The sequence below is a fragment of the Tiliqua scincoides genome, chromosome 3 (genome assembly GCF_035046505.1).
Source record: "Tiliqua scincoides isolate rTilSci1 chromosome 3, rTilSci1.hap2, whole genome shotgun sequence".
NCBI lineage: Eukaryota > Metazoa > Chordata > Lepidosauria > Squamata > Scincidae > Tiliqua > Tiliqua scincoides.
In genome coordinates this window covers 61,168,364-61,194,757 of record NC_089823.1, presented here as the reverse complement: position 1 = coordinate 61,194,757, position 26,394 = coordinate 61,168,364, and the positions used below count along the sequence as shown (strand labels likewise).

At 41.5% G+C, this 26,394-nt stretch overlaps 1 protein-coding gene across 1 annotated transcript in view; it reads right to left on the bottom strand.

The window, feature by feature from the left end:
* Positions 1-15,803: 15,803 nt before the first annotated feature.
* Positions 15,804-26,394, bottom strand: part of CLIC6 (chloride intracellular channel 6) — a 32,148-nt gene continuing 21,557 nt past the window's right edge. The window contains exons 2-6 of the mRNA XM_066620117.1: positions 24,969-25,078; positions 24,259-24,384; positions 23,995-24,101; positions 20,368-20,549; positions 15,804-19,156 (exon numbers count right to left, since the gene is read on the bottom strand). Of these exons, the coding sequence (XP_066476214.1) occupies positions 18,995-19,156; positions 20,368-20,549; positions 23,995-24,101; positions 24,259-24,384; positions 24,969-25,078 (687 nt within the window). The 3' untranslated portion in view covers positions 15,804-18,994. The remainder of the gene's footprint in view (positions 19,157-20,367; positions 20,550-23,994; positions 24,102-24,258; positions 24,385-24,968; positions 25,079-26,394) is intronic.

The window sequence follows — 26,394 nt, the reverse complement described above, 5'->3', positions numbered from 1 at the left end:
CAAACAAAAATATGCACTGATTTACTTGGGTACTCTTATAAGTTCTTGGGGAATGGTTTGTTTTCAGGCGAACAACTTGGATTTGACAACTTAGGGCCCAGTCCTATCCAATCTTCCAGTGCTGGTGCTTCTGTGCCAGTGGGGCATGCACTGCTTCCTGTGTTGGGGATGCAGTCACAGAGGCTTCTTCAAGGTATGGGAACATTTGTTCCCTTACCCTGGGGTTGCATTGTGGTTGCACCAGTGCTGGAAAATTGGATAGGATTGGGCCCTTAGTTCCCCCCCCCCCCATATGAGTGAAAAAGCTGGTCATCTCACTCCCTCTCCATCAGAACACTTCCAGAAGAAAAAACATGAATTTTCCCATTGATTTTCAGACAAAAGCCAAATTGCTGTGGAAGAGCCTGCAACTGATCAACAAAGAAAGTTCCTGGAATTTTTATCTGCATTTGACAATGTACAGAAAAGTACCAATCCCAGATCAGTTCCCAAAACCACAGGACTGCAAGGTAATTAAGTTATCAGTTTAAGTCCTATAATGACACTTTCTTGCTCTTGACTAAGGGGTGCATCAAGCCACAAGGGATGTTATAAGCAATACATTAAATGGCAATGCTCTATCTGAAATGGAGCCAGCTCATAATTTTAAAGTAGGTTGGATTCAGGTCAACCATAAGTGAATGACTTGTTTATATTATCATATATATTAATAATGAGTCACTTGAAGGGGCTGAACACTATCAAGTGATGGGTCTTTTCATTTATTCAATGAACTGTTTCCTGCGTGGTCCGTAGTGAAGGTATTCAGTAAGCTGGTAACCAAGTTTTTGAACAAGAATATGATTATATATTAATTAATTAAAATCAGGAAAATTCCTTTACCTTCTTTTTGCTCTATTTGCATACAAATAAATAACAATGTACTATATTTCAGTATAGTTACCACATAAGGGACCTTGCAAATTAACCCATCAGTTTGATGGAACTTAGCCATGCTTTGACTGCAGCCCTGTATCTCTAAAAGAAATTGAGAAAAAAAGAAAAACATTGTATTACTGCATGTCTATATTTCATCCAGAACTAATTCCATGGTTCCACATTTAAATATGAAAAAGCATATTGAAACTGTAAAATGATGGAAAACTCTGGTGAAATATTTAGATCTGGTCCTTCTATGGCTGCACCTGCTTGCTTACATAAAAACACAAAGTCTATGATCACATAATTGAGGAGCAGAGAGTGTCCAAACAGAATCAGGATGCAGATGTCTCTGAAGAGTAACCCTATTGCTGAGATACTGGATGCCTTTAAAGGAGGAATGTGACTCTGTGTGCTTAGATCACTGCTCTAAATCACTAAATGTAAGGGCTGCCATGGGATGTAGCAATCAATGCTACTTATACGCAAAGGGTATAAAGTCAAGGCAACCAAAACCTTAGCTAAATATCAAGCTAGAAAAGAGCAAGATTTTCAGCCTTGTTTGTTTGTACCTAGATGAGGTCAGATAGTTAAAGGATTGTACATTTCATGTTGCCGAAATGACAACATGATCTGAATGGTGGTTGCCTCCAAAATTTCATTGGATGTATATTTTGGGAGTTGCTTCTCAGGCAAAGCATCTGAGTAAATGCAAAAGAAACCAGAGTTTGGATGACTAGCAAAATGCCTTGAGGAGAAATGGGGCCTAAAACACCCCTTGTTCTTGAGTTTGGAAGGGTATTATCAGGTGAAATGTCTAAATAAACTTTCCAAAGAGCTCTTATAAAACCAGCAACATTTCTGAGAGGGGATTTCACACATTCCTAGCTAGAATATATGTCATGATAATCCTCAATTCTGCCATTTTTGCTTATTTCTCACCTGTTTTGGACTTCTTTAGCACCTCAGGGTCTTCTGTGATGTCTTTCTGTGGTCCAGAAGGATCTGCTGAGCCATTGGGTTATAGTCATCTTTGTTCTGTTGCTTTGCTTTTACAATTGTTTGAGCATCTTCTTCCCCAAATAACTAGTAAATAAGAAACCTGACTTTGAGTCATCAAATTGGGCTGTGAAGTCCATCTGATTGCCAGGTGTGGGAAATTCAAATAGCTCAACTGACTTTTTAGGTTTCCAAAACCCATAGGTCAAATGGTGTAAATGCCCACAGGATATAAAAAGGGGGGCATGTATTCCCCTTAGTGATTTATCCAATGCAAGGAGCACTTGATGTTTCATGAGGGCCTGCCCTCCCATTCTAAAGAAGGAATGCAATGACCAAGAACCTGAAATAGCTTGAGTAAGACTGCAATCCTATGCATACATACATACTTCAGTGGGAGTAAGTTCCACTGAAGGCAATGGCACTTACTTCTGAGTAGACATGTATAGGATTGCACAATAGATAGAGTAGGGGAAGTCCCATCAGCCTTTGTGTTTAGGGGGGCACGGTGGCTTACTTTTTAGCATTCTTGCCAATCTTTGCCACCACACTTTTTTCTCCTTTTGTTGGATTATACCAGGGCCTTTTTAAAAAAGTCTTGGCTTTGATCCATTCACTTTTATGTTTTGCAGGCTTTAAATAAACTTCTTGTATTTTTACTGTTTTACTTGCCTCTGGTTTTGCCCAGCTCAGGAGATAGTGAGTGATGTGCCAGACCACCCACTATCAGCTACTGTTAGAACCTAAGAGGGCTTCACACATTTTGGGGCTCCCTGTTAACCTGGAAGCAGGATGATCAGATACAATGGAGGACAATGTGCCTATACCTTTAACCATTGTCTAGAAGAGGGAATTTTAAACCTTTCCATGTTGAGCTGCACCTGCCCCAATTCCCTCTTCTATACAGTGGTTAAAGACATAGGCACTCTGTCACTCTGACTGGATGTTTTCTCAAGATGGCCTCCTTCTGTCTAGCCCAGGGGTGTCAAACTTGTTTCACACAGCAGGCTGAATAGCATCCCTGGTGCAAGCTGCCGGAAGTGGCATCATTGCACAGATGATGGCCTGAAATAAAAACTTTGTTCTCGTGTAGAAATTCATTAGCTACAAATGACAGAAGAGAAAACGTGCAAATCCTGATCATATTTTCTGCTGGTAGTGGGCCCTGCCACTTGCGGTGGTGGCCAAGTTGCACCAAATGGCTTGTCACCATTTGCAACACAGATTTGAAATTCATATATCTTTAGTTGTGAGTTATACAATATGGCTGGGCTTTTAAAAAAAAAATATTGACTAAGTAACTTTTTGATTTCCATTCCAGCTTTTGCCAGACTGTTTGGGAAGACAATCAAAATGGTAAGAAATGAAAAACTTAAAAAAAAGAAAGCAAGCTAACAGCATTCTAGTCTCAAGCATGATTGTCCTTTTTCATCAGAGAGCTACTACAAGAGTGATTCTAAAGTAAGCTCTCCCTCTGAGGCAGGGGTGTCCAAACATTTTGGCAGGAGGGCCACAACATCTCTCTGACATTGTCAGGGCCATAGCTGGGGGGGGCAGGGATGTTTGCCCCCTCCAGCCAGCAGTTTGGCCCCCCTGGCATTTTTTCCACACTTGTCATGTAAATGTGGTTGAATGTCCTCCAATTTAGCTTCTGTTCCTTGAGAGCTCAGCCCCTCCCTGCAGGCAGCCTCCTCCAATCAGCTCAGGCTGCTGATGCTTAGTAACTCACCTTAGGGGCTAATCATAGCAAACTGCTGATAGTCACAGGACACCAGAGAGGCGGGTATGGAAAAGCCTGGAGGGAATGTGCTCAGTGCTTTCAATCACCTTCCTGGGAGCTGAGTGGCTGTGCAGGCACTTTGTAGGACCCTGGAGGCTGCTGCTGTGTGACTCTGGCATCATTTGGGGTGAGCAGGCAGGAGATTTTGGATGGACCATTTTTGCTGTTTGGGTCTGGTAGGGCCTTTCTCTTTGGGGGGGGGAGAGAAAAGCATGGCTCTGGCATCTGAGATTTTGAATGGACCATTTTTGCTATTTGGGTCTGGTAGGGCCTTTCTCTTTGGAGGGGAGAGAAAAGCATGGCTCTGGCATCTGAGAAACAACAGGTAACAGAGCATCATGTAGTGACACCCACAGTAAGCATGCTTCTGACTTTTTTGAAATTCTGGGTGTAGTGCTAGCCAAAATAAAAAGAAGATTCCATGATAATGAAGAGATTCTTCAGGCAATAATTGCAGCAGAAAATTTAGATGATGAAAATGGTAGGCTTAATTATCTAAAAAATTTCATTACCATTCCAAGTAAAGAAGAAATGAAAGTAGTAAAAGATGTCCTTGAGAAGAACAAAATTGAAAAGTGAAATTTCTTAAGTGAAATATACAAACACTGGAATGCCTTTGAAGATTGTTACAGTATGTTAGTGGCAGTAAGAACTTTTGCATGTAGCACAGCAGTTTGTGAATCAACCTTCTCAGTGCTTACACAAATTAACAGACCTCAAAGACTATCAAAGACTCAAGAATGGCTAATTTAGCATACCTAGCTTTTGAGCTAATGAGAACCAAGAATTTAAGTGTGGAAAAGGTTCTAAGAAGATTCAATTCTTAGAAGATTCTAACTCTTTCTGATAGGAGAATTCAGCTCTACTAGGTAGTTTCAAATCTTCTGTACCTTGCTTTTTTAAATTAATGAATAACGTAAAAAACGAATGTTCCATGCCATTGCTATATTTTACTTCAATATGTTCCTCTTGCTTTTAGGTAAAGTAAATTTACTTTTGTCATCAGCAAATGAAAGGCTTTCAGTACAAGTAAATACTACCTGTATCATAGTGATATGTTTTACTTTTGCAGTGTTGCAAGTCTGTGTATTGCACTGGTGTCCAAAATGAAAGGACAAGTTGCATGTTATTTCTATGTAAAAAAAAACACAACCCAAATGAAATTTGGGTTAGTTATGGGTCTTTGATGTTTCTCCATAATTATCCTTCATCTTGCACACCAGTATAAATACCTGACATAATTGCCCCCCCCCCCGAAAAATGGTTGCCCCCCCCACCTCTAGAATCCTGGCTACGGGCCTGCACTGTGTCAGGGGCTGGGGAAAAAAAAAGAATTAATTTACATTTCAAATTTGAATAAATTTACATAAATGAATATATTAGAGATGGAACTTATATGAATGAATGAAGGTCTTGCAATAGCTTAAGGCCTATAAAAGGCCTTGCACAAAGCAAGGCCAGCCTTTCCTTTGCTGCTGCTTATGCATCACAGATGTGAAACAGCAAGCAATGGAGGCAGCCCTCATCCCACAGCTCATGCGAGAGGTTGAACAGCTGGCCGTCACACTGAGAGTAGCTGCATTAGGCCAGCATGGACTTCAAAATGTCTCCGGAGGGCCAGAGGCTCATTGGAGACTGGGGACTCCCTGAGGGCCAGATTGGGAGTCCTCAAGGGCCACAAGTGGCCCCAGGGCTGGAGTTTGGGCACCCCTGCTCTGAGGTGTCCTGCACATGTGGAGCTCCCTTGAGTATGGGCTGCTCAAGGGAGGGGCCAACATGCAGCAAGCAATATCAAACCACCCTTTCCATTGCACTAAGGAGGGGCAGGTCTTAGAAGCATGGGAATTTCATCTTTGTGTTAACAGACAATCTAAAAATCACTGAATCCAAAATTATTTTTCTGGGTTACATTTCTGAATTTAAGCTGTCATTTTTATAGCCTTCTTTCCTTTTTCTTTTGTGTCTTATTGTGGGCAGGAAAGTTTAGATGAACATCAGTCTAGTCCTCCTTTCTCTTATCAAGACGATGCTGAGGGATTAAACAAGGATCTTCTACAAATATATCTTCTGAGTGGAAAAAACTTCAGGAAAGCAGCACCATTGACTCCCAAGAAAACAAAGAAAAGAGGTAAAATTGGGGAACTTTTTGCTGAAAATCAATATGTAAATATGATTATTAATAATGGCAACAGGAAAATTACATTCCTTTCTGTACTGTGACATGGGGCCAGTTTGGCACCTAAAATGTTGAGGAGTTAAAACACATTTGGGCCATGATCCCACTCTCTGCATATAGAGGGCAGGACAACAACATATTACTGTTGTGGGGGAAATATGAACCCTGGTCTTAGCCCAGTGATGGCAAACCTTTTGGGCTTGGTGTATCAAACAGTCAGAAAATGCCTAACTCAACTTTGCTGGTGTGTTTTACACACACACCCCTGAACAAAACAGAAATAATTCTTTACATATTCATTTTTAAAAAATACAGCCCAGTCATGTGTGGTGCTATGTGCAGATGACCCCTGCTTACTGGGTAAGAGGCATTTTTCAAGTGGGTGCTCCTCTTTTATTTAGCAGGGGGAGAGTAACTGGCCCTCCTCACCCCAGCAGTGTCTTTTCTAGTGGCTGTCTGCTGGTGTTCTGTAAACCACTTTGTGAACATTTTGTTGAAAAGCAGTATATAAATACGGGTATTATTATTATAATATTGAAAAAGTCAAATAATTACAAAAATGAAATATGATTAAAACAAACTCAGTTGTCAGGTGTTGGTGAATGCTGGTTTGTCACTCAAAATGTTGTGGTGTGTCACCTTTGACACGTGTCATAGCTTATGGCAGTGGTATTTAGACTGGGGCGTCGCGACGCACCAGCCTGAGAGCCCTGGCCTCTGCCCCCTAAAGGGGCGGGGGCCGGGGGGGAAAGACAGGATTGTGCGATCCCCAGGATTGTGTTGCTAACAGGGCTGCAGGGAATGGGATGTACTCACCAGTCCCCACAGCAGCCTTCCCAGGGTGCGGAGAGCCCTGTGCGAGCACCTGCAGGGCTCCCCAGCTGGTTCGAAGTTAAAGTAGAGCAATTGCACTCCACTTCCGGTTTTGTGGAAGTGGAGCGCAATCGCTCTACTTTCATTTCAGGCGCAGACGCTCACGCAGGGCTCCCCGCACCCCCAGGATGATGCTGCAGTTACTGGTGAGTGCATCCCAGTCCCTGCAGCCACCCTGAGCAACGCAATCCTGGGGATCGCACTGCTGCCTTCCCCCCACCCCCGCTGCCTCCCTCCCCTCCCTTGCAAGAACTTACTGTGCTTTTCAAACTCCCAGAGAGTTTGAAAACCACAGGCTTATATTTGGCTTCACTAGGTTTCCCATCACTGTGCTAGTCTGACACTCTAACCACGCCTCTACAGTGGCTTTCTCACCATGCTGGTCTGATGCATGGCCAAAATAAGCAAAGATCCGTATTAGAGTGAGAGATCCAGAGAAACCGTATTTTAATTCTGCATTTTGTTCTGTTGCAGCCTGCTTTTGGAAATACTGCGTTCAAAGGAAGTAGCTCTTTGTATGTCAAATCAAAGAAACATTTTGGTGATGAAGCAATTCAAGCCTGACAATGATATCTTCAAAATATCAAGATTTTTTTCCCACAGAAAAGATTCAGCTGTGACTAGTACAAATATCGACTTGACCATATTTGCCTTGTGCACTTATGTATTTAAAAGATTCATGACAGTATTTAAGATTTGCATCAATTATTTTTATTTACTTTGATAATGTAATAAAATAATTTTTATACAAGCAATGTTACGTAAACAGAATTCCTACAATAATGAACATTTAGGAATATTTGTGGGTAACATTAGACCTATCAAACATTGGGGGGGGGGAACGGGACACAGAAAGCAGGTTTGTTTCTTCTAATGATATATGAACAGGTGTGCCTCATAGTTTGCAGGACTGTGTTTGGCCATAGGAAGTGCTGGGAAACACCATTGGCATCACCACCAACCCCAATGGGACAGATGCAGAGATCAAAAGCACTCTTTCCTTCATATACACACATGGAACACAACTGTACTTGGGGTTTCTATTGATCCAGAGGGAACATTCAATGGGTGTTGGAACAAAGAGCTTCAGGCACAGAAAAGTAGAGAACAGAAAACACCACTCCAAAAACTGGGTAATAGATTTGATTTCTTTGTATAATAACTTTTTGTCCCTTAATCAAACACAACCTGGATTAAATAAACTCTGCAAGGCTCCATTTAGAATTTGTCTCAACAAAACAGGGAGGGGGGGGCGTAATTTGTTTGTGAACCCAATTCTGGACTTTAGATCTCATACAAGGGTCTGAACAAGTCCCAGCCACTCCCCAGAAAGCTCTGTACTTTATCTCAATGCTCCCTTCCTTTCCCACTTCTGTGGTGGCAATAGCTGCAGCAATGAGAAAGTCTCGCTGAAGTCCTCTTTGGGAGACCCCACACATATGTATGTTCCTCCCGCCCTTACTTTAATGCTGCAGTGACAGCAACCCAGGTGTCAGGGACCCTGAGAAACTGTGTATAAATGTAGTGGCAGAATTTAGGCGTCAGTTCGAGCATCAGTCTAGCATTGGCTGGGTCTGAGCACTTGCCATAAGTACCAAGTACTAAAATTACAGTTCCCAGGCTCCCCACAGCATTGCCACGGAGTTCCATTTTGGTGCCAAGCTTGAGAAGAATTTTTGTGGAAAATGCCACTTGATTCATAATGCAGCTGAGCAGTATGTGCTGGGCAAGTTCGTATTCTGAGCCAAGTGATTATGAATTTCATCAGCATAATTGACCACAGCCACTACTTACATGTGAAAACAGGTTAAAGGGGTTCAGAAATGTAATGAACACCAACTTGCTGGAAGGGACAGCCGTTCTCAGAAGCAAGTAATTTTGATAAAAGAGACTGAAGGGAAAGTAACCTATCCTCCACAGATGAGTAAAAGTTTTTGCTCTCCCCATGTAGAATACCAGCAATATCTACAAGGATTCACTTTTGCATAGATACCTCAAAAGGGAGCTACAGAAAGCTGAATATTCTGTCCTATGCCAGTATTCATGATTTGCTTTAAGAGCTAGTCATTGTGCACAAGATAAGTGAAAGCCAGCTTGGCACAGACCGCCTAATAGGCCACTGAGTCTTAGAAATCAGTGATGATGCCTGGAAGTGACAACTTCATTAATTCAGGTTGTTTCAACAAATACGTTTATCTCACTGTATTAAGGTAACTATCACTTTTTGAAATGAAGCAACATGGATAAACTTACCATTGCACTCAAGGTCAGCCAAAGACTTCCTGACACCTGATGTGGTATACCAAACTCTGCCCAACTTTATCCAATGACTTGTCAGCCTCTGCTCCTTCCATTCTCCAAAGTTCCAGTTCAGCACTCTCCTTCCCTCCGCATTTTCTCCTCCTCTCTGTCCTCCTTTTCCAATCTAGAGAGCCAGAGGAGAAATAGTGGAGGAATGTAGGCAGATAAGCCCCCCTACACTAGTCTGCTGCTAAAAGCGATCACTTCAATTCACCTCATGGATGGGCTGGCACTGGTTATGCTTTATATATATAGACCAAACTTGTCCCTTTCCTTATTTCACATTATGGAATAACCTTGAGGTCAAAATGTTTGACTATTTTCTTCCCTGATCACTTGGGGAAAAGTTGAAGTCTTACCCCTGCACATATATAATTATAGAATCAAGAACAAGATAGATAGATAGATAGATACTTTATTTACGGTCATCCGACTAGCTTGTCACAAACAACAAAACAAAATATACAGAATTAAAACCAACACCCCGTTACACATGTATAAAATCATAAAATCAGAGATTTACACTCTCAATTTTCTTCCTTACCAACTGTGCAGCATAACAGAAGCGGGCAACCCTGAGTGATATATCCGAGTATACATCAGAAAGCAGAAATGCAAGCTGCTCCTCCACCTGCATCCCCATTTCAATACCGAAGATCGGGGAGATAAATTTAGATCTCAAATCGTCATAGTGTGGACATTGCAAAACAATGTGGGCAGTTGTCTCCACCACATTTTGAGGGCAGGGGCACAGTCTCTCTGAGTAGGGACGCCTTGCATAACGCCCCAAAAGAACAGCTGATAAAAGTGCATTACACCTAGCTTTAGTAAAAGCAATCCTAAATTTAGGTATAACAATATTATAAAAATATCTGGCAGGAGAAAATGCAAGAGCTTGATCCCCAAGAAAAACATACACAGAAAGTCTGGCTCTCACAGATCTCAATTCGAGGTCTACCAACCTCTGACGCAAAATTTCTTTTGCGTCTCCTGGGCTCATCATCATTAAAGACTCTGGGGAGAGATTGCAGAGTTTGAAATGATCCAAGCACCTTTTTTCCCAGGTGCCTACAAAAGGATCCGAAAAGATCAAATAAGTAAAGTTATCCTGTCGCGAGAGAATCTTCAAAAAATAATGTAAGGCATTTAGCCACATCGACATCTCTATACTTGGGGTACCAGATTCCAACCTGACCACAGTGTTCGGCACACATCAGGGAACATACATCAATTGGCGCAAAAATTTGGTCTGGATCACCTCCAAAGACCTGGTATTTAAATATGGGGCGATCTCAGAGCCATAGAGCAATTGAACCCTAGTTTTAGCAGTGTGCAGCCTTAAAGCCGCAGGGAGAAATTTGGCGCCTTTGGAGGAATAAAAACGATAAATGGCACCAGATGTTTTCTGTGCTGTGTGACCGACATAGTTTTTGTGGGCCAAACGGCCTCCTTGATAATGAAAGATCACCCCCAGGTATTTTATTATTTTAACCTGCTCAATGGGTTTCCCATTTAGGAGCCATCGAAAGGCCTTATAACGTCTAGCAAAAACCAGCACCTTTGTTTTATCAGAATTTATAATTAATTCCTCCTGTGAACTGACCAGGGCTAGATGGCGAAGAGCCCTCCTCATGCCGACCTGTGTTCTTGATAATATAAGCACATCGTCGGCATATGCCAGAACAGGAACATGACGATCAGCAAGCTTTGGAGGATGTAAGGCCAGATCATCAAAAGAAATGATCAACGAATTTATATAAAAGTTAAATAAGAGGGGGGTAAGAACACAACCCTGTATAACCCCTTTATTAACCAAAATTGGATTTGTTAGATGACCATTAGATGAACACCTAATCCTTATGCCAGAATTGCTGTACAAGCTAACCATAAGCAGCAATAATCAACGGTCAATGGATGAAGCTGCAAACTTATCCCATAGCCTTGATCTAGGGATTAGGTCAAAAGCAGCCTTGAAATCAACAAAGGCTGCAAAAAGTCTAGAACCCCTAGTGGCCAGATGTTTTTCAACAAGAAATTGCAGCACTAAAGTCTGATCAAGGTGTGATCTTCCAGGGCAAAAGGCTGCCTGAATATCGGCTATAATATCTTGAGATTCCATCCAGGCCAATAGCTTCTCTCTCAGATGCAAGGCATAAAGTTTACTGATTGAGCAAGCTAATAGGCCTGTAATTTGATGGAATTTCATGACCTCCTTTTTCATAAATGGGAACTATAATCGCCCAACCCCAATCAGAAGGCATATTAGCAGTTTCATCAATATACGAAAATAGGGCAGCCAAAGTTGGAGCCCACCAATCCTGATGTTCTTTAAGCAAATCACTTCTAATAAAATCTTCCCCTGGAGCTTTTCCACTTTTAACTCTCCTAATAAGAGAGACAACCTCCTCACTGGTTACAGGTTCCCAAGATGGAAGATCTTCAGCTAATAATTTAGATCTTAAATCTGGACAAGGGGGTTCCTCCGATGCATAAATCCCCTGAAAATGTTCCACCCATTCTGATGCTGTAATATAATTTGGGGCTCCCGAGGGAAACACCTTCAGTAGTGGATTAATTATGTGCCAGAAGAGAGATGTATTTTTCTGATTAGCTGCACTAATTAAATCTTCCCAATTTTTCTTTATAAAGATTTCCTTCTTAAATTTAATAGTTTCCTTAAATTGTTTTTTTAAATTTTTTAAATGCACATAATGAACCTCCAGTTGAGATTCTCTCGCCATAATCAAAGCAGCAGTAACCTGCTTCTTCAGGATCCTACATTCAGAATCATACCAGTCATAAGATCTACTTCTCAGACTAATATTGTTGCACGTATAATTACTTATAAAAGGTTTTAAGGCAGCAACAACATTATTATAATGTGACAAAGGATCACCTTCCTTAGCTATAATTGCATCCCTAAAGCCCATTACCCGCTCACAACTCAAAAGCCCTTGAATTTTAGCACTAACATGACTGGTCCATTTCACACAACTTGTCACAGGACCGAAATGGTCAGTAGGGTGATGGATCTCTCTTGACTTAAACTGCTCAACTGTTGACAATTTGAGCGATAAAGGGAGATGGTCGCTCTCTGATCTACTGAGTACCCTAAAATCCGGTAGCAACAACCTAGAAATAGCCACATAGTCTAGAAGTGAGGGTTTAGTCCCCTTCCAAAAGGAACACACTGCTGGGTGATCCTCCGGCCATGAGCCGTTAAGGATTATTAGATCTTGCTTTATGCAGCATTGGGCCAAAAATAAGCCCTTACCACCTGAGCAGAAGGATATGCCTCTTGGATCTCCCCGAGATGCTTCTCAAAATTGATCCATATTTGCCTTAAGGTGGTTAAACCCACAAGTGGCGGGAAGTACACATTTCCAAAATTAAGGGAATTGGCTGTAAATTAAGTTTTACCACCAGAGTATAATGGTCAAAAGCGGGCAAGGATCCCACTATAATAGACAAATTCGTAGAAACCAATGAAAGTAATCCCCCCTTAAGTCTGCCCCTTCCCAAACCAGGGACCGCTGGGGTTAAGAAAGCTCTAAAGCCATCTACTTGGGGGGGGGGGGGAGAGGAAAGCCAGACTTCCTGAAAACATAAAACATCCCATTTCTTGACAAAATCAAAAAAATCAGACTGCCCAAATTTCCTGGCCCAACCCGCCACATTCCATGAAACAAGATGAAGTACATTAGCTGCACTCGGGTCAAATACCCACTGAAGGAGCCTGACTATTTGCAACAGAGGAGATGGTAAAACTAATATCGGCTGCCACACAGGGATTCAATACCGGGGTCACAGCCCCCACATTTCTACAGGGAACCCCATTGGAAACTCTTTGGATCCCAACTGGGCTTGAGCCCAACTCCACAACAGGATACAAGTTTGCAGTTTTTGGAGAACACTGAGTACCCTGAGTTGGACAATCCAAAATTGTCTGATCATTGCCAGATGAAGGTTCATCAGCTTCCAACACAGTCAAATTACTAGATAGATGACTTTGCTGTAAAACATCAGTTTCTGTTAATCCAGGGGTTTGACATCCACTTTGTGCAGATAGGAGCACCAAGCCATGGGCAACACACGCAGACTTTACTTCATCCAGGGTATTCTCTCCAACCTGAGAAGGGAGTAACAGAGAAGTTGAAGAAAGAGAAGATATCATGGACTGTTCTTTAAAGTCCATTAGACACTGTAGGTCTGGATGAAGAGTCCTAGGAGTAGGTATCTGCTTCGCAGCTACCTCCATATCCATCGAATCTTCTGGAGAAACATCCTGTTTCTGGAAAGCAGTAGAAGCTGATGTGTCTTGTATGTTTTCAAAGTCTTGCACCAGCTCTTTCAAGGCAGAAATCAAACGCTTCTGTTCTAGCAGAGCTAGCTCTGAAAATGACTCTTTCAATTGAAATTCAGAAGTGGGGTCCAAGAGTTGTGAATCCAGATGCTCAGAAGTTCTAGGCCTAATAGGAGAAACCTCTGCCCTAACTGTATCAGGATGTCTAACTCCCCGAGATTGGGTAAAAGCAATAATGGGAGGTTCATAATAGACTTTCTTAGGTTGTATTCCAAAATGATGTAAAAGAGAAGATGACTTAAGAAGCATTTGAGGTATAACATCCTGTCGAAAAGACAACAGGATATTTTGCCAATTGGGAGAAGACCTTAACTTGGTCACATTCTGCAAGTCCACCTCGTGCAAATCACAGCATAGAAGACTGCTCAGAGAAGATTTTGCTCTGAATTTTGTGTGCCATCTGCCATAGTTTAGCTGGCTTTGAAAAATGGAGAGGGAGATCTTGCAACGTTGCAATCTTCTTCCCGTCCTCACTTCCGACGTTGAGGAAACAGCAGGAATGTCACCCACACAGGGAGGCCTGTCCTTCACTGTGAGTGTTTTCAACTGACGACACAAAGCCTCTAACTTACAGGCCATAGCCTGCTGGCCTCTGAAAATAGTAAGCAGAGTTTGTGAGATAAGAGCACATTGTTTGCCAGACAGGGCTTTCAGTTCCTTGAGACCTATCCATTCCAAATTATCTGTGCTGGTAGCTGCATTACACACAGAGCTGGATTTCACCGCCCCCTTGAAAACACCGGAGGATAATGGCGTCTCACTCCTCTCTCCAGGTTGACTTAATGTTTGACTCCCTTCTTCTACCACCTCAGCACCCTCTGAGATTAATTCCACAGTCTTACTCACTTTTCCATGATTAAGTGGACATTCCGATAACAGCAGCTGTTTAGAGACCTTGATGCTGCGTTTCTTCTTCAGGGCGGTTTCCCCAGAGGCAGCTGGGCTGGTTCTCTGTCGTTTACTTTGTTTCTTCATACTTACAGATAAAAGCTGATTTCTTATCCCCAATAGGGATATTTGCAAACCAAAACACTTGGCTTGCAAAACTGCATTCAGAGGTGCCGCAGAAAAGAAAATATTGTAAGAAGGCACTCATAAACAGGAAAAAAGGAAGTTTTTAGACGGAGCTCAAGTAAACGTGTGCAGCCCCGGAGGCAGCCTCCTAAGATTATCCTACCAAACCACTGTATCTGCAGCAGGGGGGCAGTCAGAAGGGTCTTGGGGTAAGTGAACTTTTGTTCACTCACCTCTAGGAAGGCCTCCACTGTCATGGGCCTCAAGAACAAAAATGTTCTTCTATTAAAAAATAAACAAACCAAAGCCAAAGTTGGGCACTCTCAAAGTCTCATAGATTCCAAGAGAAAAATATTAAGCCAACATCTAATCCGCTTATTGAAATAAATGCAAGAGAAAATGATTACATTTGGCTGAATTGGCTGAATGTTCCATCCTTTCCTCAAAATACAGATTAATGTCTGTACATGCTTAAGCTAAAATAAGCACAGGACAACATATTTAAGTCAGAATTTATGTATTTTTTTGTTAAAGTTTGTAAGGCATATGAAAGGTTTACAATGATTTAAATGTATACATTCTTCAGAAAACATAGTGAAACTATTTGTTTCATGAGTCCTAAAATAGCAAACCCAATATTTAATCTTGGCATTGTGAAACAAGTTAAATTAAAAACAAGTTCTCACAACGGGGGTGGGGGGAAGAATCAGCATTTAACAGTGTTAAAATCAAGCACAAGGAATGTTTAACAAGAAGTACAAGATATATTTTCACAGTTATACAGTGCAGAAGTAAATATATCTGAAAAGTAGAAAATGATTTTTGTAGTAAAATTCGTCAGAAAAGTAGACATAGCAAATATTTTAGTCAATCGTATCTAGAACAGAAATTTCTATACCAAGAAATCGGTAGCTGTTTTGTTGAAGAAAGAAGATAATTCCTAGTAGCTACAGTGCTTGGAGGGGTTTCAATAGCTGATGTAAATATTTTATAGGGAAGTGTGGTTTCAGATTGAAATTGCATTTCTATTTCAACAGTGGTTTATAACAGCAAATCAAAAAAGCAAGAAAAAGAACTTTCCTTTCTATCACACACCAAATGTGATATTTTAGGGTTGTTATAGCAAAAATAGTTGCTGATTTGTCAAGGCATGTTTTTCCAGCATCTCCAAATTATCTTGTTCCATTTGTGGATTTAAAAAAATTGGGATGTAGAAAACAGAGAAAATTTTCACTTAGGGTCACCTTTTTCACTTAGGTCTAGTTTACACATCCATATTCATGACTTGACAACTGTAACATGAGTGAGTAAGGCTTATATGAACAGAACTATCATACCATCTGCTTTTCAACAAGTTCACACACTCAGCTGTGAGTACCCCTCTGATGAAACACCTACCATAGATACTTGCCTATCGTACCTGAAATTTTTGCCAAGTAATCAAGCTCCAATTCTCACTTCGCCTTATCTCCGGGTCAATCAGAGGGCAAAGCCTTTCAACTCTGAAAAGTTTTGTTTCTCAAGGGCAGACAGGCACAAAGTTTCTCAAGCAGCAGGCAGGCACAGCTCCTTAGAAGCAATTCGTTAACCTTTTATTCTCCTTCCTTCTGCTGCAACCTGGTTCTGCTTTGCAAATGCTTGCAAAGCAGGTCTGTTTTTTGAAACACCAGGATGGGAATCCTCCTTTCCATTTGAAGCAGGCTACAATTCAGTGCACCCTTACTTAAGAATAACACCCATGGAAAGCAGTGGGTCTACTTCTGAGTAAAAAGGGTTGCAGATATATGTAGCTCCATCTCTCTGCTGTGAATTGAATTGCACACTCCCAGTTATGTGTTATGGGTTGTATGTTGTACATAGAGCTTCTGGCTTAACACACCAGACACCTTAAAGGTGGATTTGATTCCTGGTTCTCCTGCAGTGGTTGCCAACCTTTTTCACTTGCATATCCCTTGGCAGCCCATTTCCATAAATTTTACCTTTCCTATTAGCAAAATGTTTGTAATTAATAATACAAGCCCTCATCTCCTCTATATGAAAGCCCAGACTTCATATATTTATTACAGTGTTTTCTCTTTTTATCTGTTTGAAGAACAGAAGACTCTGCCTTTGCACTGTTTTGCACCAGAAGTGTGCTGAGAAATTCTGGGTGATTGATCACTTTCCATATTACGTTTCAGCTTTTTTACTGTGCTGGTTTTCAATCACTGGTTCATACGCGAATTGATGACCAAAACCTAGCTATTGGTGGGGCTTTCACAGCCAGCTAGCTACCTCCCTTCCTGCCTTGCTGGTCCTTGCAAGGCATTCCTGTCTTGCAAGGCATTCTAGAGCATGACCTGCCTTCTTCTACCATTATTCCATTCTTTTTCAAGTACCCCTAAAGGTTCTGTTGAGTGTCCTTGGGAGTACATGAATACCAGGTTGGGAACCACTGTTTTACTGGTATGTTGTTTACAGTGCACTTACTATGATAGTGCTTACAAAAAGGTGATGAAGACCAGAATTTAAAATGAATAAAAATGTATCTTATGATCTTTTACTATGTTTTTGTTAGAGACTACAGTTCTTAGGTAACAATTAGTGGTGGGTTATTTTTCAGGATCTGGCCTCGAGTAAAATCAGACAAAACTAGGTCAGACACCCCCCCTAAGTTTAACCCCCGACTTATCCGAGGGTCATAGAAAATTCCATGGTTGTTGGCTCAAAACCTGCCCTTGACTTATCTGTGGGATCAACTTATAGTTGAGTATCTGCAGTAATTAATTTCAAGCTAGCTTGAAAACCTCATGCCTGGGAGAACCATGGCGGAATACTATCAATGGATTGTTCTGCTCCTAACAAGGTAAATCTGGTACCAAACACAGAAGTTGCCCATAGTTTTGCAATGGGCAAGGATATTGTGATGGCCCCAGACTAGATGTCTTTAAAAAGGACTGGACAGATTTATGGAGGAAAAGTCCATCACAGGTTACAAGCCATGTTGACTATATGCAACCTCCGGGTTGGAGAGGTAGCTTATCTCTGATTGCCTGATGCAAGGGAGTTGCAACAGGATATGGGTATCTTGTTGTCTTGAATGCTCTGAGGCATCTGTTGAGTCACTTCATGATACTGGAAGCTGGACTAGATTGGCCTTTGGCCTGGTCATCTTACATTCATCTTATGTTGTTAAGGATGGAATTTGTCTAAAGTATAAATTGACTCAACATTTTCATCCAACCGATGTGGCTTTCCATTGTTTATGCACATACAAGTTTGTTCTTGTTTTGGTTGCATACACCTTGATCTAATTTCTTCTATTAAAAAAGTACTTTAGGAAGTGAAGAAAATTTGGCAACCCTTAGCAAGTAAAAGCAAAGTCTGAAAAAAAATAAAAAATGCAACACCTAAAGTGTGAGGAACAAAAATGTATCACACTAGTACACAAGAGTAGCTATTTGTGATATAAGCCTAGCTTATATCAGAGATGGGTAAAGAGTTCGGCCCAGATCCTCTTGGGATGTCATGGGCAACCTTTGCAATATTTGCTGTAATAGGGCCATTTTTCACAATGCAGAAGTTAACCTCTGCATTGTAATATTGCCACATTTGGTGATATTGCACTGCCACAGTTGTCGGTATGTCTCAGATGGACTAGTTAGGAATGGATGCAGCAAATCTTAAGGTCATAAGCCACTGAGCACCATATATAACAGGTATTTGCAGTATGTCAGCTGTAATGCTGAAAGATACATGTCTAGAAACACATGGTGAACACAGGCTGGAGAGACACACTTGGCCATGACTGAGGCCCGATTCCTATCCAACTTTCTGGTGCTGATGCAGCCTTGGCAAAGGGTTGTGCACTGCCTTCTGTGGTGGTGGTGGGCAGTCATGGAGGCCACCCTGAGGAGGACACATTTGTTCCCTTACCTCAGGGCTGCAATGATGCTTTAATGTTGGATAGGATTGGGCTTTGAAAGGAGAATGTGCTAGAAACACTGCCAACATCTCTTTTTTGGTATCATATGGAGTGGTACCAAATCCTCTCTATCCAGAGAGAGCAGTGTATGTATGGACAAGGCTTTTGTGTGAAGATCAATTGTAGCAATTGCATAAATTGCTGCTAAGCTCAGACAGCTGTGATAATGCCACAAGAAGATATAAAGAAGAGCAGACATTACATTATGCTGTTGCCTCTTCACAGGAGCTGCATTTGTAGCAGGTGGTGCACAGCCTTCCCCGCATTTATAGTGTTCTGGATCTGAGCAAATATAGTAGTGCCAATCTAAAAACCGCAATTACTAGGTTAACTAGAGTCTAATTTTATTGCAAATGTTCTGAGGTTTGATCCGATGTCTAAATACAATACACATATGACATCTGTATGTGTATATGTACATATCTGTAAGCTGGCACATATAAAAACATACTATTCTTGAATTAGATCAATACAATAATTATGTCAGGAGGACCGACCAGTTCCAGAAATTAAAACCATGCTTCTGAATGGATTCTTCAATTTGTCCTTGAGGTTTTCTTTTTCATGGCACTCACTGAAGGAACATAGAAAAAGAACATTCTTGATTTATTTCATTCTTTTTGCTACATTCAAATAGGCAAACTCTATTTCCCGATCTGCAGGACAAGTATTTGTGAACTCATCTCTAGCATACGCATTGTTCAAATATCTCCAGATTCCAGCCATTTCAGATGGAAACTCAAAATTCCTATATTTTTTTGCCACAACCTTAAAGAAAAAGACAAATGAGGAAATAATTAAATACATGGAATGAGTCATCAATGACATTTACTTATTAATATTTTTTACAGTTTTTAACAAAATACTGTTAGACAAAAAACAGACATAATAATAATAATAATAATAATAATAATAATAATAATAATAATAATAATAATAAAACTTTATTTTTATCCCGCCCTTCTCCCAAAAAGGGACCCAGGGCGGACATGGAAATTACAGGGAATTAACTTTAAGAAGGCACTATCAAGTAGTTACCATAGGTCAAACATTTTGAGGGAATGGGTGCCTCAAAAATATGAGAAGCTCGCAATTTATGGTACTTCCCACATTTCATCAAGCTTGGATCCAAATAACTACTTAGGAATGCCCAAAACAAGGAGTTTGGCTTGCCCATTGTATCCTGGACTTCTTCCATTTGACTGGCAGATTCTAATATCAAAAGCTCTCAGTTCAAATTTTCCTCAGATTCAAAAGAGGTTTGCCATAAAGCATGAGGGACAGTGGCTGCTGGCCAAGAAAGACAAGCCAAAATCTTCCTCAGGAGTACAAAACTAGTCATGTAGTTGTTTGGATCCAACTCTTTGAGACTAAGGCTAAAGAACAGGGCACACATTTTTGAAATAAAAGTATCTCATATCACACATTGATATAAATTTGAGGAGATCTGAAGCATTTCTGGAAACTGTCTTTCAGACAAATTGGCCGAAATGCAATAAAGGGGTTTAGCCAAGTCAGGCCCCAACACCGCACCGATCCCTCTCAGAGACCCCAATTGGGCCAACCCTCTGAACATCCCAGTACAGGTAACAGTGGTGCAGCAAGTCATTTAAAAGACGTGCCTGTCACTGGGCCTAGCTCCATGTTTACAAAAGGAAGCATTCCACAGAAGCTCCTGTATCATCATGGATTAACTACTTGGGCATTCTTCTGCTTGCCAGTGGGGAGGATAAACTGCTATCCGCTGCTACTAGTAAACATGGTGGAACCTAGGCAAGGCTTTCCCAGTGGCCTCCAGCAATCCGGCACTGTAACTGACTACAGAGAAGCAAATATCGGAATCTGAAACAGGGTATTCAATCATTGTTCAGCAGAAGTTCAGAATTTGTTCCCTCCCCCCTTTCCTCTCCACATGTTTTATTTCTCTCTAGTGCAGGAGCAGACAAGCCCAGCAGAGGAAAACAAAATATAATACAGACCTTGATGATATGGAGCTTTGGCAAGAGATTACAATCTGCTAATGTGAGTTCATCACCATCCAGGAATTTCCTTGTGGAAACAGTGAGTTCTTCAGTGCTGTAGGCATCAATTTCTTCAGGCAAGGGGACATTTAAGTAGTTGTTCAGCTTCCGTAAAGCCTTAAGCAAGGATTTTTCCAAATCTATTATTGAAAAAGAGAATATTATTCAGAAGGTTTTTTATATAAAAGAATATATTACTTAGAGCCCAATCCTGAGCTCGGTGCTCTGGCTTTGCGCTGCAGCGCACAGTCACAAATGTGCCATAAGGCACATCTACAAGGCTTACCGCCAGGCTAGCACCCGTGTTAGCCCAGCGCTGGCAGACACTGGGGTAGCGCCGGGCGGGCGCCCATCCTCTGCTGGGACCACAGAGCCGCAGCACAGTAAGCGGGGGTGGAGAGGGGGGCAGGGAGGAAGCATTCTGGGAAGGGGGGAGGTGTGGGGAGGGTAGAGAGAGGGCCGGCGAGAGGTGTGACAGGGAGGCGGGGGGCAGAGAGAGGGCGGACGGAAGGCGTTCCAAGGCGAGGGAGCGGGAAGGCAGGTGGCGGAGCTCCACCGGATTTTGCCCGTTCACGCAGGGCTCAGCGCCCTACACGAACGCTTTTACTTTACCGGAAACCTTTTGGTCGGCGGTCAAGTGAGTAGACCCATTGCGGGGCTATTTCCCCTACCCGGGGAAAGGGGACGAAAGTCACCTCCTGAAGTGCCAAAGCACTACCCATGGCAGGCTGAGGCACCCAGGATGCAGCAGCAGCCATTCTTGGCGCCGCTGCAGCCTCATGCCCCGGGCAGCTCAGGATTGGACTGCCCATCATCTGCTAAAAACAAATGAGAGATCAGGCATTTTCTTTCTTTTTTTTATTAATTTTTTTTAATTTTTCCAAAAACAAAAATAACAAACACACATAACACATAATACAATACATAAGCACAATATTAGAGGGTGCAAGATATTATACATCACTATAACTAATAAATCATTACATATTTCCTAATCCAGTTCCTCTTCTACGTTAGCCTCTTAATATCATTTATCATTTATCTATCATATCATATATAATATATCATATACATAATACATTCATCTAAATACCCTATCTTATACTTCTACAACTTTATTTTCAACCAAGCATAAAATAATTTTCATTACTCAATCTATATTGGTTTCACTGTTGATCCAAGCTCTCTAAAAATCTGTCCATTTCCACCACATTCATCATTTTCTCAATTAATTCATCTTTCATTGGGATCTTCGTGCCTTTCCAATATCTAGCATATAAAATCCTCACAAGAATTAATATCATAATCCAATATCTAACATATTAAATTCTAATAACTTTTAATATCCTAATAATTACATATATCATTTCTCTATCTATAACATCCAAAATTAATATATCCTCATGACTAAATACATAAACATATACGTAAACATCCAAAACAATATCACCTAAAATTAATTCTAATTCATTAAAATTATCCTCTAAAATTCTAACATTATTAATATCATGCTAACTAAAATTTTTATACATATTACATATCACATATCACCTATTATTACATATCACCTATAAAGCTTACATAAATTCTCATTGACATCTAATAAACTTCTAACATACAAAATTAATACATTACTGTCTTTCTTTTTATCTATTCCCTTGTCTCCAGCCTAAATATCCACAGGTCTGCCAAATCTCTTCTCTTCTCTTCTTCTCTAGACTTTAACTTTCCATCTTTTTTTTCTAATAAATTTCACATGAATTCCTCTTAACAGATCATGGTTTAACGTACTCGCCCTTCTTGCTAAATCAACATCTTGATGACTCATCTCCTTCACTTGATCATTCCAATCTATGTCAGTTGGTTGGTATTTCTTCTTCCTTCACTTGATCAATCCAATCTGCATCAATTAGTCAAAGTATTTCTTCTCTTTTCTGGTCTTTATCTTCCAAGCTATCTCCATTAACATTGTCTCTTCCTATTGTTTGTTTTGTCCTGTCTCCAGTGTTTTGGATTTATCTTCCACTTCTTTGCTCTTTTGTTGATCCTCTCCTGTTTGTTGTGTATTAGACTCATTTGTCTGTTGAATTAAGATTTCCAGGCCAATTTGGATTTGTAAATATTGATTTGCTTGTTGCTATCGGGATCAGGCATTTTCAATGGCTTAGACATTTGAATTGGATGATGTGGACTACATGACACTGAATTCCTCTTGTGCCATTCATATATAGATTTAAGGCACAATCCTGAGGTGCCCATGGACCAACGCAAGTCCCTTGCGCAGGCCCAGGAGGGTCATAAACATGCCATAAGGCATGTTTGCACCTCCTCGAGAGGAATCCAGCCTGCAGAGGCTGACAGAAGCCTCTGCACCAGCTTCCTTTGCGAGTCTTGCGTAGGGCCAGCATTCCCGGGTGGGGGGAGGACGCACAGTGTGCAGCCCCAGCGGTGGGTGTGTGGGGAGTGGGAGGTGGAGCTGGGATCCAGCAATTATGCCGGATCCCAACCCCCGTTCCCAGGGAGAACGGTGAGGCTCCAAGTTGCTCCACTCTCCTTGGATTCGTGCCACCTTAAGAGGTGGCACAAGTTCGAGGAGACTCATAGGGGACAACGGCCCTTACCCGGAGGTAAGGGGAAATGTTTCCCCTTGCCTCTGGCTGAGCCGCCTTGGGCCCCTATCCTGTGCTGGATACAGTGCAAGCCTCTTGGCTTGCCTGTTGCAGAGCAGGGTAGGATTGCGCCCTTTGGCTAGATGTACCACGGATATACCATCGATTGCAGAATGGTGGACAAAAGTTATGGACTCTGCAGAAATGAATAAACTTATGACTTTACTTAAAGAGTAACCAACAAAAACCTTTATGAATAACTAGAAACCAATTATTGACTTTTTGCAAGAGAGAGAGAGAGTAATGATTTAAAGAGTTTTGGATTTGAAGGTTAGTCATAAGAGGAACTGTTGGAGATAAGCTTTCGTAAGGGTGGGTTTAGATTATTAATATAAATGCAGTAAGTAATCAGAACTGTTTGGCTTCGTTCTTGCTACGCTTTAGATATATTCTATGTAGTTTTCTTTTCATTTTTTCTTTCTTTATGTATTTTAAAGTATTTTTGTATTAAAATCTGTTGGAAATGCTGCAGTTGCCTGTGCTGACTAGGGAGTGGACTAGATGACCTCCAAGATATTTCCAATTCTAACATTTTATGCTTTTTATGTCATGGTAAGAAATGCAGACAAAAAATGAATCACATAGAATCAGTTAAGGTTTCTTCAATTTTTTTTAAAGTGTACATAAACAGTGCTTTGCATGTACATCTAAAAATGTCACGTATACATGCAGCAAATACTCTATAAAAGTACTTGCATATGGGCAACAAGATTAGCCATAGCTCCTCACTGTGTGAATATGCAGTTCCAAACATGTTTGCCATCATTATGAAATGTGTCAAGCAGGCTTTGATTCAAACTGTGTTCAACCAGTTTGAATCAAAGGGTCAGGAATGAATGTGGGGATACCGAAGAGTAACTGACTGGCAGGTGTAACACAAGTCAGCAGTATTGATACAAAGTTTATAGGTACTTACTCTCATTGGCATCTTTCCTTGTGTTTTTTATGAATGCAGAAAATTTAGCAAACACATCATTTCCTGCAGAGTAAGATTCCAGATGATTTGGTGCAAGTTTGGGATATCTAAAGAATATAAGACATAAAAATATAATCCTAAGATATATTTTTTTGCCCCAAACATTTTACTTAAGAAATGCCTGTACGGATCTCTTTCTTTCAGATTCAGCTGTCAATCACAAATCTTAGCCAATTACAACACCACCTGAACAGAATACAGTACCTTGGTGGTGCTAATTTTTCTTCCAGAAACTCCTCAATTTTATTCACATCAATTTTCACATCACCATCAAAAGTAATAAATGGAGGGTTGGTTCCTGGAGCTAAGTTCTGTAAGTCTGCAGGCTTCCTGAAAAGAAAGACATGTCACATGTTCTTGTCATTTTTTTAATCTATAAAAATAAGGACTCAGTCAATGATTCAAACAAACACTGCAAGAATAAACTAGCGGCTTGATCCTAACCCACACCCCCTGCTGGGGTAACCCACACCCCCCTAACCCACACCCCCTGCCGGGGTAATTATCAGAGGCTACTTTATGACTCCTTTAGGAGACAAAGCATCCTCCACCAATGAGTGCTGCAGGTCTGATGAAAGAGAGGCAAGAGTAACCTCCTGTGCACTGGCAGAGCCAAAGAACCTGCTGGAGCAGGTAGACCTGTGCAGGGGGTTGGAGAGAGGTGAAAATGGCCTTACTGAAGCAAGAGCTCAGTGCAAAAAGAGTATACTTCTGGTAACTAGCTTTATCTTTCAGGTGAAAAAAATGTTCCCTTGGAGTAGGACAGCCTTCTCGCAGGATGCAGTTTGTGCTCCGGTGGCATTGTTGGGGGGTGGGGGGTGGGGTAAAATAGAATTGGGCTGTCAGTCTGAAAGCAGAGGCCTTCACAATTTAAAAAATGAAATTTTGAAAATGAGAATTAACTGTTAACTCACCGTTTCAAATCCACAGTTGTAACATTAAATATAACACCCTTTAGCCACAGAATCATGAAAAGGCGCTGAGAAAATGGACAGTTTCCAATACTTTCCCCATCACTACCAGCCTACAAGAAATAAAGATATGTTATTAAACTATTACCATTAGTGTGAAGATGTTCAACTGTTATTCACAACATGCACAAAATCCAGGCTTGTAATAGACAGGTGTATTCACAATGAAGCAACTTCTTTCAATATCTCAGAGCGCAATCCTAAGTGCTCCAAGTTCCTTGTACCAGCCTGGGAGTGTTGCAAATGTGCCTTAAGGCGTGTTTGTGCCCCCTTGTGGGTCAATGAGGCTGGTGCAAGGATGCATGCCAGCCTCCCCAAGTCGGACCAAGCCCCAGGCCTGGTAAGTACGGCCTGCTGACTTGCAGCACAAACCTGTGCTTCCTAGCATCCAAGGCTGCAGTGGTGCCAAAATGTCTACTGCTACAACCCATGAGGTTGAGAAGCAGCACTGGGGCTATTCAGGGTAAGGGAGCTTACTCTCCCATACCCCATGTAATGGCGTGGTGGCCCTGATGAGTCTCTCCAGGTTTGTGCCTGCTATTGAACAAGTGCAGATATGAGGAGACCTGTCTTGGGTCTCCCAGGCCAGGAAGGGGGTTAGGCTATGGCAGCAGGGTCTGCTACCATCTCCACCCCTCCCGCCCCCACACCCATCCTGGATTACCTGCCCCCAGCCCCACCGTTCTGCTGCCCAGCACTCACCAGGAGCTCCTGGAAGCAATCCTCCACCTGGCACTGGTTCAGCCTGCCTTGTTATCCAGGGTAAGGAGAATCAATTCCCCTTGCCCTGGACAGAGCTGCAGCCAGCCCCAATCCCATGCTGGATATGGGGAAGGTCACGTGACCTGCCCATTCCAGTGTGGGTTAGGATTGGGCTGCCCATGTAATTTCTTTCTAGATTTCTTTCAGTCAATATTTACATATTACTGCATCTCTCTGCCAGTAAAATACTGCATCTGATCAGTTCATACTAGTCATGGACAGAAGTCCTTGTCAAGAAAAGGGAATCCCAGATGAATGTTATATGACTGCTTTTTCAGTTCCATTTTATCTGCTATTACTGTCCCAAGGTTTTTGACTGAGATTTGGATCACAAAGCAAAAAGAATGTTTCTCTCTCCAATTAATTGTTATTTCATAGTTTTTTCTGACTAAGTGAAGCATAATCAGGAAAAATACTAATTAAAGCTGAAACTACTGTACAACAGTGCAATCTTATGCATGCCAATTGAGTTGAACAGAACTCACAGAACTTAAGGGGAACAAATTCTTCCCCTTACTCCTGGGTAAGCCACTGCAGCCTCAATGGGTTTCCTTGGACTTGTGTCACCTCCTGAGGCTGAACTTGGCCTCACATAGAGTTCACATAG